Raw genomic sequence first — 14,529 nt, forward strand, 5'->3', positions numbered from 1 at the left:
GATGAAAAAATATATATGGCTCAACCACGGGGATTTGAGGTCAAAGGTAAGGAGAACTTAGTGTGCAAATTGAAGAAAAGTTTATATGGCTTGAAACAAGCACCTCGGCAATGGTATCTGAAATTTGACAGGTTTATGCATGAGCATGGCTATAACAAGTGTCATTCAGATTATTGTGTTTATTTTAAGAGGTTGGATGATGATAGCTACATTATTTTATGTTTATATGTTGATGATATGCTTGTAGCTGGGTCTAACATGGATCATATTAAGGGGCTGAAACGCCAGTTAGCACATGCATTTGCTATGAAGGATTTGGGGGCAGCAAAACAAATCCTTGGTATGAAGATTTGCAGAGATAGGAAGAACAAAACATTGACACTATCTCAGGCTGATTATGTTGAGACGGTGTTGCAACATTTCTCTATGGAGAATGCTAAAGCTGTCAGCACACCTTTACCTGGTCATTTGAAATTGACTAAGGAGATGTGTCCTAAGACATAGGAAGAGGAGGATAAGATGTCCAAGGTACCCTATGCTTCAGCTGTAGGAAGCTTGATGTATGCTATGGTATGCACTAGGCCAGATATTGCCCATGCAGTGAGAGTCGTTAGCAGGTATATGAGTCATCCAAGATTTGAGCATTGGAATGCTGTCAAGTGGATTCTCAGATATTTGAGAGGAACATCTAATAAGTGTTTACACTTTGGGGGCTCTACTACTGATTTACAAGGCTATGTTGACTCAGATTTAGCAAGGGATATTGATACTAGGCGGAGTACTACAGGTTATGTCTTTACTGTTGGTGGGGTAGCCGTGAGCTGGGTTTCTAGGTTACAAAAGATTAATGCTCTATCCACTACAGAGGCAAAGTATGTTGCTGCTACAGAGGCAACCAAGGAGATGATATGGCTTCAGTTCTTATTGGAAGAATTGGGACATCCTCAGAAGGATAATTATTTGTTCACAGATAGTTAGAGTGCCATTCATCTTGCAAAGAATTCAGCTCTGCATTCTAAGACCAAACACATCCAGTTGCGGTACCATTTCATTCGGTCAGTTTTGGAGGATGGACAGTTAAAGCTGGAGAAGATACATACAAATGACAATCCAACAGATATGTTAACAAAGGTTGTAACAAGGGAGAAGTTGAACTCCTCTTCAACTTCGGTTGGTCTTCTAGACTGACCATAAATAAAAGAACAACAGAGTCCAGGTTGGTTTGATCTAGTGGGAGCCCCATGTGGTAGTAGTATTGCTACAGGATCAGTCTCCAAGTGAGAGATTGTTGTTTAGTGTGGAGCCTGATCAGTCCCCAAGTGGGAGATTGTTAGATTGTGGTGACTAATTGGGAAAGTATTTTTTGGGTACTATTTGTAGATTCGCCACTAAAGTTATGGCTAATTTATGATCGACATGTTATAACCCTAAAGCGATTTAATACTTGTATAAAAGGGTTTAGGGTTGGGTATTTTCATTATGTTGTGATGCAAAATTGCTTCTTGTGGCAATATTGAGCTGTAAGGGATTACATATTGTAATTAGGTTGTAGTCACTAGATTGTAATAAGATTGGACTTGCTGTTTGGTGGACGTAGCCCAATGATTGGGTGAACCACGTTAAATCTTGGTGCCTTGTGTTCATTTTTGTGTGATCTATTATTTTCTATTATTGGTTATATTTGCATGTAATTTTTTATTTTTGTCTGTGGTTTATCCTAACAAAGCATTCTAAATGGAAGAGTAACTCCAGGTTTAAAATAGAAGTATAAGTAGTCAGTTGATAGTCATCTTCCATTGAGTTATAAGTAGTCACATAATTCTTCATTTGCTACTCCTCTTGTGTATGGATTGGAATTTAGGGATTTCTTCTTGATTCTAGTTCTTTCCCTTATGAATTATGAACTTTTGAACCAAATACTTTTATATTAATAAATTAATAGTGGTTTGCTACTTGTACTTAAAAAGAAAGTTATCTTATTATTATCATCATTATATAATATAATAATAATAATAATAATAATACTATATATTATATAATAATTGGTCGAACTTCATATCACAACCCCCTTGCACGGCTCTACATTCGGAGAGTGATGACTGTAGGCCAGTGGTGTAAACCGGCAAAGAGGAGGGGGATTCGAAAAACAGTTAAACCTCTGGTTCCTGCTGTGAAAGCCGAGACGATGGAGGGAGCTGGAGTTAGAGTTGGAGTTGACGTTATGGCGAGTGCAATTGTAGAGAGCATAAGGAACATTTCATTGGAGGCGGTTCCTGCACTCGTCGACGCTATTCTTCTTTCAAATGGACTGCGCTCTTCTTCACATATCCTTAATCACCTCATTGAAGCTTTTTCACACCTTCTCAAGGTACTTGGTATTGTTCATCTGTGCTAAAAATATTCATCATCTAAGTGTAACTCGTTTAAAGTACATCACAATCTGCTCTAATATTTCATATCCAATGTGTCTCTTTATTGGTTTTAGAACCTTATTTTACATAAATGGGAAGTCAACCACCTGGTCTTAACTTCTTGGACATGATTCATTCCAGCTTCCTTCGTGGTTTAGGGCGTCATTTGTCTTTCTTTCATCGCGTGAATAATAGTATTGATGATATTTAGATATCTTGTGGAGGCCTATCCAACGGGATGAGAGCCTGTATGCGAATAGAGATCGACGGAATGGTGCCAAATAGGCAGCGTCTGGCAATATCTTAAACAAAACAAAGAAGTGGTCTCAGATGACAACCTGAGCGACTAGATTATCAGTTATGTTTCGTGAAACTCTGGTGCAGTGTTCTGCTCAATTGACTTTCCCTGTTCTTCATTGGTAAATTGGTTATGCCTATATATAAAACTCTGGAAATATGAGAATCTGAGCAAAAAACCACAAAATTATTGGGGTAGACTTTGTAAGAGAGGATGGGAAATGGGCATTTGTTGGAAATTAATATGTGGAAATGACTGAAACTCCAAGAATCTATCGAACACGTGATCAGAATTTTCAGTAAATCCTCAAAGCAGTAGCGAGACTTCTGAAATTTGCATTTTAAGACACTCTTTTGAATGATTGGAAACTCCTTGAGACGTTTTGTGAAGATGTCTCCCTTTTCGAGAGTTTCTGGGTTGTAAAAACATTTTTAAAGTTAGAAGCATATTTTCAGGCCATCATAAACGTTTTCTAAGACATAGAGGATTACCTCTTCCTGTATCCCTCAAAAAGATGAAGATTCTAGCCTGCTTTTCTCTTGGCCTTACCAAGACTCTCTTGATTTAATTAACCGATATTTTCTGTGCCAGTAATATTCATCTCTGTTCTTCCCAGCTAGTGGCCTCCCATGATACCTCAAAGTTTGTCAGACTGTATCATGGTGGGAGTGTAGAGGAGTGCCTTCTACAATGTGTTAAATATTTTTTATGCTTCTTTTCTTTGAACATACCTTTAATTTTGAACTATGGAAACTTATGTCTTAGCATTTATTGAACCCACATTCCTTTTGCAAAATTGAATTTCTAGAAAAATGCTGCCAGCGATTGAGGTAATCAGCAGGAGACAAACTACATCCTTGTGGTTCTATCCCTATGTACCGAAAACCCTTAGAGCGTTCATCAGTATCGCCATGGTGGAAATATTAGCTAAACGTTTGAAGCAGAATTATTCAAATTCCAATAGCAACAGAAGAACTAAACTTTGTAGCATTGAGCTGATTCATTTTAGATGTTACGCGATCAAGATTGCTTGAGCATTGCATAATCATCTAAAGTATTGCATCAAAAACTGTATTGACATGGACATATACTCAAGCATTTGCATTTTCAATTTTTGCCACATTTTGTTTTGAAATAACAACATGCAAACATGCCAACTAAACATGGAAAATAAATAATATAGATTTCCAAGGAAATACACGATTATAAACTCAAACGTATTGATACTGATTTTGATATATAACACGCATGGTTACATCAAATATACTGTTGTTACAATGCTAGAAGATGCATAAATTTTCCTCCAAAACCTGTTTAAAATAATGCAAATCTGCTCAATGATGAACCCTGAGTGAGCCCACTTCTCCAATAGTGTTGGGTTTCTGTTTAAACTATGAATATCCAAGGGTTTCCGTCCTCAGATATGGCTGCTACTGTTAAACCAGCAGTAATGAAGAATTAAAGAGATCAAATTTTCACAATCCATTGTATTGCAGTGATTTGTTTCTGGATTTGATTGTGTTAAGATTTTTACCATCGACGTTTCAAATCACACTACAAAGATCATGTAGTGTGATTCAAAACGTTGATGGTAAAAATCTTAACGTGATCATGTAGTGTGATTCGGAGCGTTGATGGTAAAAATCTTAACACAATCGAATCTAGAAACAAATCACAGTAATGAAAAAATTATCAAGTATCAAATCCACATATCATATTGAACCTTTTATAAAAATCTCTAATATCCCCATCAAAATAAGATCTATATAATTAAAATATTAATGAATAATTAATTAAAAATAATAATAAAAAATAAACAAATAAAATAATGATATAATATTAGTATTTATATAATTATAACAATATAATCATGTTATAATATCACATATTGAAGTAGGGGAATGAATCAAATAATAATTAAATATTATTCTAGAAAACAATAAAATATAATTTTATATAATAATTAATTAATTAAAATATATAAATTGCATTAGTATTAATAATATTAATATTAATAACAACATTAATCATATAACATAATTATAATAATATTATTAATAATAATATAATAAATTAATCAAATGAAGCGACACACCTTTTCTCATTACAAAGTATATAAAGGAATACGTAACCTCAAAAATAGACATGAAGAAATATACAAGAGAAAATTGAAGATATGGAACTAGTCTACAAAATTCTAATAAAAGATGAATTAAGTAATGTCCCGACAAGGGACATTACAAGTGGTATCAGAGCTAAAAATCCTGCCAACTTGTATGGTTTCATGAATGTCATAAGTGCAACTTAATTCACTAAAAGGGCTTATTTTAATCTTCAAAGAAAAATGTTTGCAGGAATAAAAAATCATATCCGAAAAATATTTTTGGCATGAGTTATTTGGGTTTTATTATTTTCTGCAAAAAGGAAGGAAGAAGGTTTGTATCAGTTGTGAGATTACATTATAAACCTTAGCGTAACTTGGCTTGGTTTATATATGTCGAGTATTAATATATTGAATGTGGGCTTATTAGTGGTTGCAAACTTAGCCAAGCTAAAGATTATGTAACATTTTTACGGATTGAAAGAAACAAATAATTTTTGTGAGGTTTTTTAATTGGGTGCCTGGAGGTATCTTCGACAAGTCGGCTTATTGTTATGTAACCTGAACATATTACTTAACTGTAGAAACATATATTTGGCCTAAAATATCCGGGGGAGAATGTTCGTGATAATGAATTAAGAGCTTTTCGAGTGGTCCCCTTTAGTACATGAGTTAGCCTTATCACATAGTACGATAATTTCCTTGGACACAAGTTTAAAAGCATTTAAAAGTTTGGCTATTGTTTGTCTGCAAAATATTTAAAAAGAGTCGACTTTTAAGAGAATAATGTGTGTCCTATATGAATGCTATGCTGTACTTTCCTAATGCTCCCGTAAATTATCTGAGGTGAACATTTCATATTAAATATTTCTATCGGGTTTTATTTCTTTGCGACACTTGGAGATATTGGAAGGCCAACCTATGTTTCACAAAGTATCCAGGACGGGGACATTTTAGGGGACGGGGAGGGATCAAAGCCAAAATTTAGGGGATGGGACGTCAGGGGACAATTATAGGAAAAATACGAGATTTTTCTTATATAGAGCTAGAATTCAAATATTCATATCAAAATATTGATAAAGCATTCACCATAGACATTTTAGAAGCTCAATACATAGTAAATTAACAAAATTCAAATACTTTTGTTGTAAAAATATGGTGACATATAGCAAGAATGCCCAAGGCTCCAAGTTTCATGCTTGAAATGACATAAAATGTTGAAATGTAAAGAATGGATGTTCTATTATAACTAAAATACTTAATAGTGAACGTTAAGTCTAACTCCATAATCAACTATCCATAATAATATAAAAATGCAAATACTATAATCAAACTACTAAACAATATATGTAAGAGCTCGCAATAATATATAGCTGTCCACAATCAGTAGGTGGTATGTCTAAGAGTCTAAATTTGATGCCATAACCTCCTCTTTCAACAATTTTTCACTCCTTGACCAGTTGCTCTTCCTCTTGCTGCTGTTCTCCTTTGCGAATGTGAAAATGAATTTCTTTTTCATTTTTTGGCTATTTTATGCTTAGATTAGGTTTTGGTATTGTTAAATGTGGTTTGGGTCTTTTTTGGGACAAGCCAACCTTGTTTTTCAAATGCAAAAATGTTATTTTTTAACATTGATAGTCCAAAAATGGCTTGAGCCATTGGGGACGGCTAGAAGTCCTTGGGGCAGGTAGGGGACTTCTAGCTGTCCCCTAGTTGTCCTGGGGACTTCTAGCCATCCCCCCTTACCTCGCTGCTCTCAAAGTGCCGTTTTGGAAATGTCCCCTTTTTTGGGAAAAAGGAAATGAATTTGGGGATGGGAAATTCCCATCTTGACATCCCCGTACCATCCTTGGGACGGGAGCAGGGGGAATTTAGTAGGAGACGCATCCCTTGGAGCATACAGGAACAAATTATATGTTTTCTCCTATGCGGTTTCGGTCACGAATAAATATTAACTGGGGCGTTGGACTTAATATAGTTCGGTAAATATTCAAAAAGGCTTATTGGTGGCTAGACTCTTCAAGGGACATTGATGTTAACTCTCTAGTCTCCCTAGACATTTCAAATTGAGTAAGGTTGTAAGACAGTTGACCCAATCTCTTAACTTAAGCAACAAGTGTATCTCCAAAAGTGTAAGGTAATGTTAACAACATCTAAATGAAAATATGAACTATCACATGCATAGAATATTGGTTACTTTACTAGGAAAGTATCGACTAAGAACAAAATAAGTGCCATTAGTTATGAAGCGCAACCAGTATGGAAGGTCATCTCTTTGTCATGTTCAATTAGTTATGAACCATAATCCATACTAATATCAAACAAGAAGGGAGAAAACAAAAGGAAAAATTTGAGTCACAACATAGTGAGTAGCGATTCAGCTACACTATTGAATACATTTATAAGCACACATATACTCCCTTACTAGCGTATAGTGCAGAGCACATGACATTATGATTAAAATATATAATTCCATGTCAAAAGGGAAAGAAAAGGAATTACAATTAAATCTGCGTAGAGTTATACAAAGAATATCATCAGAAGAAAAACCTGATAGCACACAACAACGTGGGAGGGCATAAAGGAAATAAGGACAATTACATTAATCTGGAACTGATATTGTCAGATATATTATATAAATATTATTACCAACATAGAAGAGAAGGCGTTCTGTTCATAGAACAAAACTTCATGTATCTCTGAGGCAAGTATGTATCATACTATCTATTTTAATTTAATAAGGGGAATATTGGAATCATTTACTCTACTAGACATGCTCAAGCCAATTATTATCTGTAAGCTAGAAGAGAAGAATAGGGACACAATAAGGGAGAGGCTTGTGTAAATTCAGTCAACAAGTCATTCCCAAGATAGGGTAAGGATTAGTGTCCTCGAGCACCTTGAGGACATGTCAAAGAAAGGCTCAAGGATTTGGATCCATAAAACCTTGAGGGAAGCCATTGAGTTTGGTGTCTAAGCAACCTTTTACATCTCAACATTCTCATAGATTGGAATAATAACCAAGGTAGCATGGTCTGTTCAATTCACATAGTTTATTATTAACTTACCTATAAGGGTAGCCTCAGGAGAGAGAACAAGGTGCATTCAAGGAGAGGCTAGTCTAAATCCAGCCAATCGGTTACTCAAAGAAAGGATAGGCTCAGCGTCCCCGAGCACCTTGCAAACACGTTGAAGAAAGGCTTAATGGCTTGGATCTATAAAGCCTTGAGGAAAATTGTTGAGTTTGGTGCCTAAGCAATCTATTTGCATTCTAAGTGTTCTTCTCAACTAACAATCATAGTAAAGCGCAAAACAAAACAAGCATCTTGCTAAGTAGGTTGTTTACCCTTTGGGATAACATGAACTTATCGCATATAGACAAAAAGTAATGTACTCAATACAAAATGTGGAGAGAACTCAATAGCATTTTATTCATTGAATGATTCACCATCTAGAATAGTATTTCCGCACTTTTCATATCCCGTTCTCTGAAGAGAGTTCATACATATAATGTCCTCGGGGGTGTGAGGTGAACTATTGCACCTGTGTAACTCCCTCGGTTATGTCTAACTGTTTAACTATGAAAGATCCCTGATGGATCTCTGCTGCAAATCTGCTGTAGATTTATTTTATTTTTGTTTTTTCCTGTTTATTAATGTTTTCTTGTAGAACTAGACGGAAATGCAGAAGAGTTTGTTTGTTTTTGTGTTTTTGATGATTATTCCAATTAGAAATGAGAAGTAGCAAATGGCAAGAAAAGAGTCTGAAAATAAATAACAATATGCAGTAAAGTCAGAGTTGATACAAATCGTACCAGGCAAATCTCTGAATTATAGAGCCAAATAAAAGATCCAGTACATTTCCTCTAGCAATGACGCCACAACTGGCTAATGAAAACGGGCTGATAAGATGCAAGAATCTGTTGCTAAGTAACCGATTTTTCTATGTATCCAAGTGCTGCAAATGACAGAGTACGGCTGCAAGTACGGCTGGAAGAAATGGCAGTGTACGACTGCTAGAATTCACCTCCCATACGCCAAAGAACATGCCCAACAAAACAAACTGTAGGCCCAAGCTGAAGTGGCGTCTACCTTCCTCCTGAATACTATTGAAACTACTGACAAACCAATACCCAATGCTGCTGAGGGTTACGTCCCAGCCAGCAATTACCCTAGGGTTTGCGTCCCAGAATGCAAATCGCTCAAGCAGAGCAAATCTGAAAAGAAGTGTTTGAAAAATATGCATAATCATGAGAAATGGCGCCCATCTCCTTATAACCCTTTGCAAAGCAATTCGAACCCTAAAGTGACCCCCAATTGGCGTTGGCTATAAAAAATGAATTAAATCATATTTTAAAGTGACCATGTCACTAGAAAATGACCTTTTCCACCATAGTAATAAATCCGTTCATCGAATTGCCCTGAGACCAAAGAGGAAGATTTAGAGAATTTCAAGACCTTTCCAACGAGCTATCATAACATGGGATACGGATCCAGATGAGGCCAAAATTCCCTTATTACTCCAAAATGGCTATTAACTTAGCCTTATTTAAATATTAAACGCTAACTTAGGAAATATTAAAAATATAACCCAAATAGCCACAAACTGCCCAACTGACATCACAAACCATAAAATCATCCTGTCACCTGTCTGTGACTGAAGTCAGAAATCAACGATCCACTGGCAGTCTCATCCCTAAAATCTAGGGATGCTCCTAAAATTTAGGAAACAAGCCCTATCCCTCTGAAACTGAACCCAAAGGGTCATCTCATGGAAACCCAGCCCTAGGCATGATCATACCTCCTAAAAAGTAGGAATGAACCCCATAAATGTAGGAATTGCCTCCTAAAAACAAGGAACGTCACCCAACTGATCAATACCCACCAGAAAACCAAGTCCCCAACACTGAATAACCATACTGGGTCTCTATCCAACCCTGTTAGCCTACAAGACCCCATAATAAGCTGACTCACATGTCTCTGTTAGACTGAGCTAGAGTGGGGACATGACAAACTACCCTAGTTTCTCGACAACATCATCCCCCCAAAAAGAAAGTCGTCTTTGGATGACAACATACAAAATGTTTAGGATGGTAACATCAAAATGAGAACAATGACTACTACAAAATATATGACTAAGAAGAAGAAGGATGCATAGGAAGCATCCCTGAAGAGGATGTGAGTTGATCTGCAGTAGAGGAGGCAGGTTGCACTCTAGAAGACTCCAATCGAGCACATAGCTCATGAACTTGTGCATTTTGCACCTTTAGCTTGTACTCCGCAACGATTTGAAGGTCTAGGGTGGACTTTACCATCACCACAACTTTCTAAAGCTCTCTCCTTCTCACCAACCTCCTCCGCTACCAATTGTTGCTCCAATGAAATTGTCTCTTTGGCTAATTTGTTCTCAATAGCCATGCGTGCTGTCTTATCAGCCTCCATCTCTTGGGTACGCTAAGCTAAATATCGCTCCACTACCTCCAATTTTGTGGTTAGCTCCTCCCGAACCCTTTGTGTATCCACCAATGCAACCTCATGTTCAATCGAGACATACTCTAAACGCCTCACAGCTTAGTACCCCTCACGGAAAGCTTGCTCAATCTGCTTGATAAGAGCCTATACCTTGCTTTCTACCGTTGGCATTGGGACAACCCATGTCTGCAATATCTCTGGGGTCTCCTTAGTGGGTTGTATAGCGAGTCGTTGATTAACTGGAAAGTCCTGCTCTTGAGGACAGCCTTTCTTCATTCTCTTGGAGGCATGTCTCATGGGAACTCGCCTGTGGACAAATACTCCCCTATGCTTGTATACCATTGAGGAAGCACAACAATCTGACATGGATGTGTGTCTAGGAAGCCATCGTTTATTCCAACGGGTGGCTCACCAGACTTAATCCATGATAAGTGATCGACAATCACGTGGCTACATTCCAACCGCACAATGATTTTGAATGCGAACTCTTGGACTAGCAGAAGCCATCGACTAACCCTCCCCTGAATAATGGGTTTATTGACCAAGTACATGAGGGCTTGGTGGTCCACACAGAACATAAATGGTGTAGCTAGTAGGTAGTGTTGGAATTTTTGAAATAGACCATTCCGAGGGCCTCTCATTTTGTGGTGCTATAATTCTTCTTCACATTGAACAACAACCTACTTGCAAAATATATCCATGCGCCCGTTCCTGAGCCAAGGTAGCCTCGATGACATAATTCAACACATCCACGTGTACGTGTACTTATTTGTCCCAGTTAGGGAATGCCAAAATGGGGGCACCCAACAACTATAACATCCACTTTTTTCGGCCTCGGTTAACAACTAGGATATCATAAAAATATAGTTACTACTTCATATTCATGAGTAGGCAGTTATAACAATTGTGTACAGGTGAATGAGATTAATGGTTACCTTTAGTTAAACGGAAATTTCATAACTAAGAATTGATAGCATCATCAATAAATCTAAATAAAGAATATGAGTTTTACATACCCTAAATTCTGAAACTGGAATCCGCTGAGGGCAATATCTGCAAAACCCAGGTTAATCCACATATACCACCTAGGGCACAAATAGTTATACCATTAGATCATAATGACAAATACCATTTAGGGCATCAAAGACCACTATATCATCATTTTCTTTCCTATTTCTAATTATGGCAGTAACATATAGTTAAAAGATACACTCATTTTCATTATTCACATAAAATAAGAACAGTTATAACATCCATCAAGTAGGCCTATCTCAAGCATACAGATATATTTCAGGCTCAATTGGAAGATTAACTGATCTAACCGGTTACCCATTACATTGACGAGAAAAGTTAATTTCATTGAGGGGAATAACTAATTCAACGATATAAATCAATCTAACATATCTGTTAGAGTGGGGTTGCTATTGCACCAAAAAACCGATTTGTTAATGCCCGATACAACCACTCAACTTATAGTACATAGGAGGTGGTTAAGCCCTTGTCACAAATCTTGAGGGGATCGTTGAACAAATTTCCAACAATCCCCCCCTTAGCATTACTCGAGGATCTGAGGATTCAAACCTATGACCAAATTCTGATATCACTTGTTAGAGTGGGGTTGCCATTGCACCAAAAGACCGATCTGTCAATGTCTGATACAACCACTCAACTTATAGTACACAGGAGGTGGTTAATCCCTTGTCACGAATCCCGAGGGGAGCACTGAACAAATTTCCAACAATTTCTCCCTCAGCGTTACCCGAGGATTTGAGGATTCAAACCTATGACCAAGCTCTGATACCACTTGTTAGAGTGGGGTTGCCATTGCACCAAAAGACCGATCTGTCAATGCCCGATACAACCATTCAACTTATAGTACATAGGAGGCAGTTAAACTCTTGTCACGAATCCCGAGGGGAGTGCCGAACAAATTTTCAACAATATTTTGCAATTTCAAATATCATAAAAGTAAAATACTTGTTACAAACAGATGTTTGAATGCATAACATATCTTTGTCTTGTGCATGTCCTGGCATCTGGTGGAGAGGGGAATCATTGTCAAGGGCTTAACCTCCCAACCACAGACCCTTAATTATCCCCACACAATCTCATCTGAGAAAGGCCCTCCCTACCTAGAAATAGATAGGGAACACCTTGTCTAGCCACCAAGTATCCTGGTACTAGAGTGTCAACCCACCACTTGACTAGACATCAAGAATTAAACATTGGACTACCATGAGTCGACTCGTTTTAAACTCTTTTAATTTACTTGCTTATTGGTTACTGATTTTTATTTCTCTTATCATGCAGGGATGTACTTGAGGTTTAATGAGTATCAACACACACCCTCATCTCGACCATATTGGTCTTCCTAGATGAATGCCTAGGAAATTCGCCCTAACATTTTATATATATATATATATATATATATATATATATATATATATATATTCACAGCCATGCATATTGCCCAACTTGGGTCAATGGCTTCAACAAAAGAGTCGTATTACTTGTCTTTCATAAGAGTATTGAAAACCATTCTTTATTCACAGTCAATGCATTATAGATGAGAAATTATGTTTCTTTCTAAATGATTCATTAACATGTGGATGGTGTACTTATCTCAGAGGTATATTGATGATACCCCTGTACAAGTCAGCTCTCTTAAATAGTGATCCAAGAATACTTGCACATGCTCGTAGTTAGTATTTTTCTTATTTTACACAAATAAACAAAAGTAAAGGAGGAAATCTGTGTGACTGTAAATCATTCCATTTCCTGGACTAAGTATTGATATTTTTTCCTTCATTTAGCAAACTGAATTGTTCAATCTATGGCTTGAATTCAAAATGGCACAAGAAAACATGACCTGAGAGTATCTAGCTCCACTCAAGCTCAATCTCGTGGTCTATCAATGTGGAGATGGGAGTTTGTTATCTCATGCATCAATGAAAGAATAACTTCATCTTGGGAATGGATGCTGGTAGTATGAGCAATAAATCGTACACACTCAATGCAATAGAGATATACATTCTGAGTTGGATTGAAACAATAGCTTTGTAAAAATGAAACTTCACCGCAAGCAAGAGTATCGAAGAGCAGTGAGCTAGAGATGGGGGAGCAAAAATAAGAATCCCATCGTGAGTGTAGATAAAAGGCTCACCGCTATGCATGTTCGGTTACACAAGAAAAGTTGAGGTGGCGAGGAGTTACAACAAAGCCATCGGTTTACATGGCTATCAGATTTAAAAGGCCACCTCGAAAATTAATAAAGTCCGATGGAAGAAGAAAGAAATATAGTGGGCTGCTCAAGGCAAAAACAATAATCAAGACCCTAGTCAAAGGTGAAAGAAATAATAATATTTTCTTAGTATATAACACCATGGTATCTATAGATACCTATATATGTATGTATGTATATACGTGTACATGTGTAAACCCCAACCATATATTTCTTACGTATATGCCAAAGAGCAAGTATGCGTATACATCCTTATATATAAAATTGGTTTAGTATGTACACATATACATGTATAGATATTTAGGTATCATGATGTCGATATGATAAGACATGCTTATGCACCAAGAGGCTCCAACAACACAATTACAGAGGTAGAAACTTGCTCAAATTTCAATTCATGCTTAGTGATTTTTTAAAATTATTAAATGATATATATAATCTAACAGGTTAGCTCATGGTCATCCAACATACACCTTTCTTTGTCTAACCATTTTCCTTCAGCCATAGTGGTTCACGACTCGTACCTATTTGCCCAGTGATGGTGGTGTTCCCATGTCCGATTCCTTTCTGGCAATGCTTCTCCACTTCAATGTGCTCCCGTAGAAAAGAAATTGTCCATGAGAATATCATGTTAAAGTATAGCATCAGTCGAAGTGATATACTCATTACATTGAGTATTTGTATTCATGATTTATATGAACATTGTTTTATGTCTCATATTACTGATATATATGTATGTATGTATGTATGTATGTATGTATGTCTATGACTTACATAAGCTACAGGACATGACTTTGTTGGATTGATTTTATTTAAGCAACCTCATTGATGATAAATTGTCCTTAAGATAAGTATCTTATATATATAATATATATTATATATGTAATATAATATATAATATATATTATGCATTATATATCTTAAATATAATATATATGGTATATGTAATATAATATGTATTATATTATGCATTATATATTATTATTATATAATAATATAATAATATA

General features: G+C 36.4%; 1 protein-coding gene across 8 annotated transcripts in view; it reads left to right on the forward strand.

Moving 5' to 3' along the window:
* The first annotated feature begins 2,061 nt into the window (after nucleotides 1-2,061).
* Nucleotides 2,062-14,529, forward strand: part of LOC149557071 (tRNA/rRNA methyltransferase (SpoU) family protein) — a 332,528-nt gene continuing 320,060 nt past the window's right edge. For 7 of the 8 annotated variants that reach the window (XR_016364835.1, XR_016364836.1, XM_089831747.1 and 4 more), the window contains exon 1: nucleotides 2,062-2,368. Coding sequence is in view for 6 of the 8 variants with exons in the window: in XM_089831747.1 (XP_089687873.1) it covers nucleotides 2,096-2,368 (273 nt within the window). In the remaining 2 variants the exon portion in view is untranslated. The remainder of the gene's footprint in view (nucleotides 2,369-14,529) is intronic. The other variant, XM_089831749.1, reaches the window with a different exon arrangement.

Source organism: Cupressus sempervirens, chromosome 5 (genome assembly GCF_028749045.1).
Source record: "Cupressus sempervirens isolate cs-2001-9-10 chromosome 5, ASM2874904v1, whole genome shotgun sequence".
Lineage (NCBI taxonomy): Eukaryota > Viridiplantae > Streptophyta > Pinopsida > Cupressales > Cupressaceae > Cupressus > Cupressus sempervirens.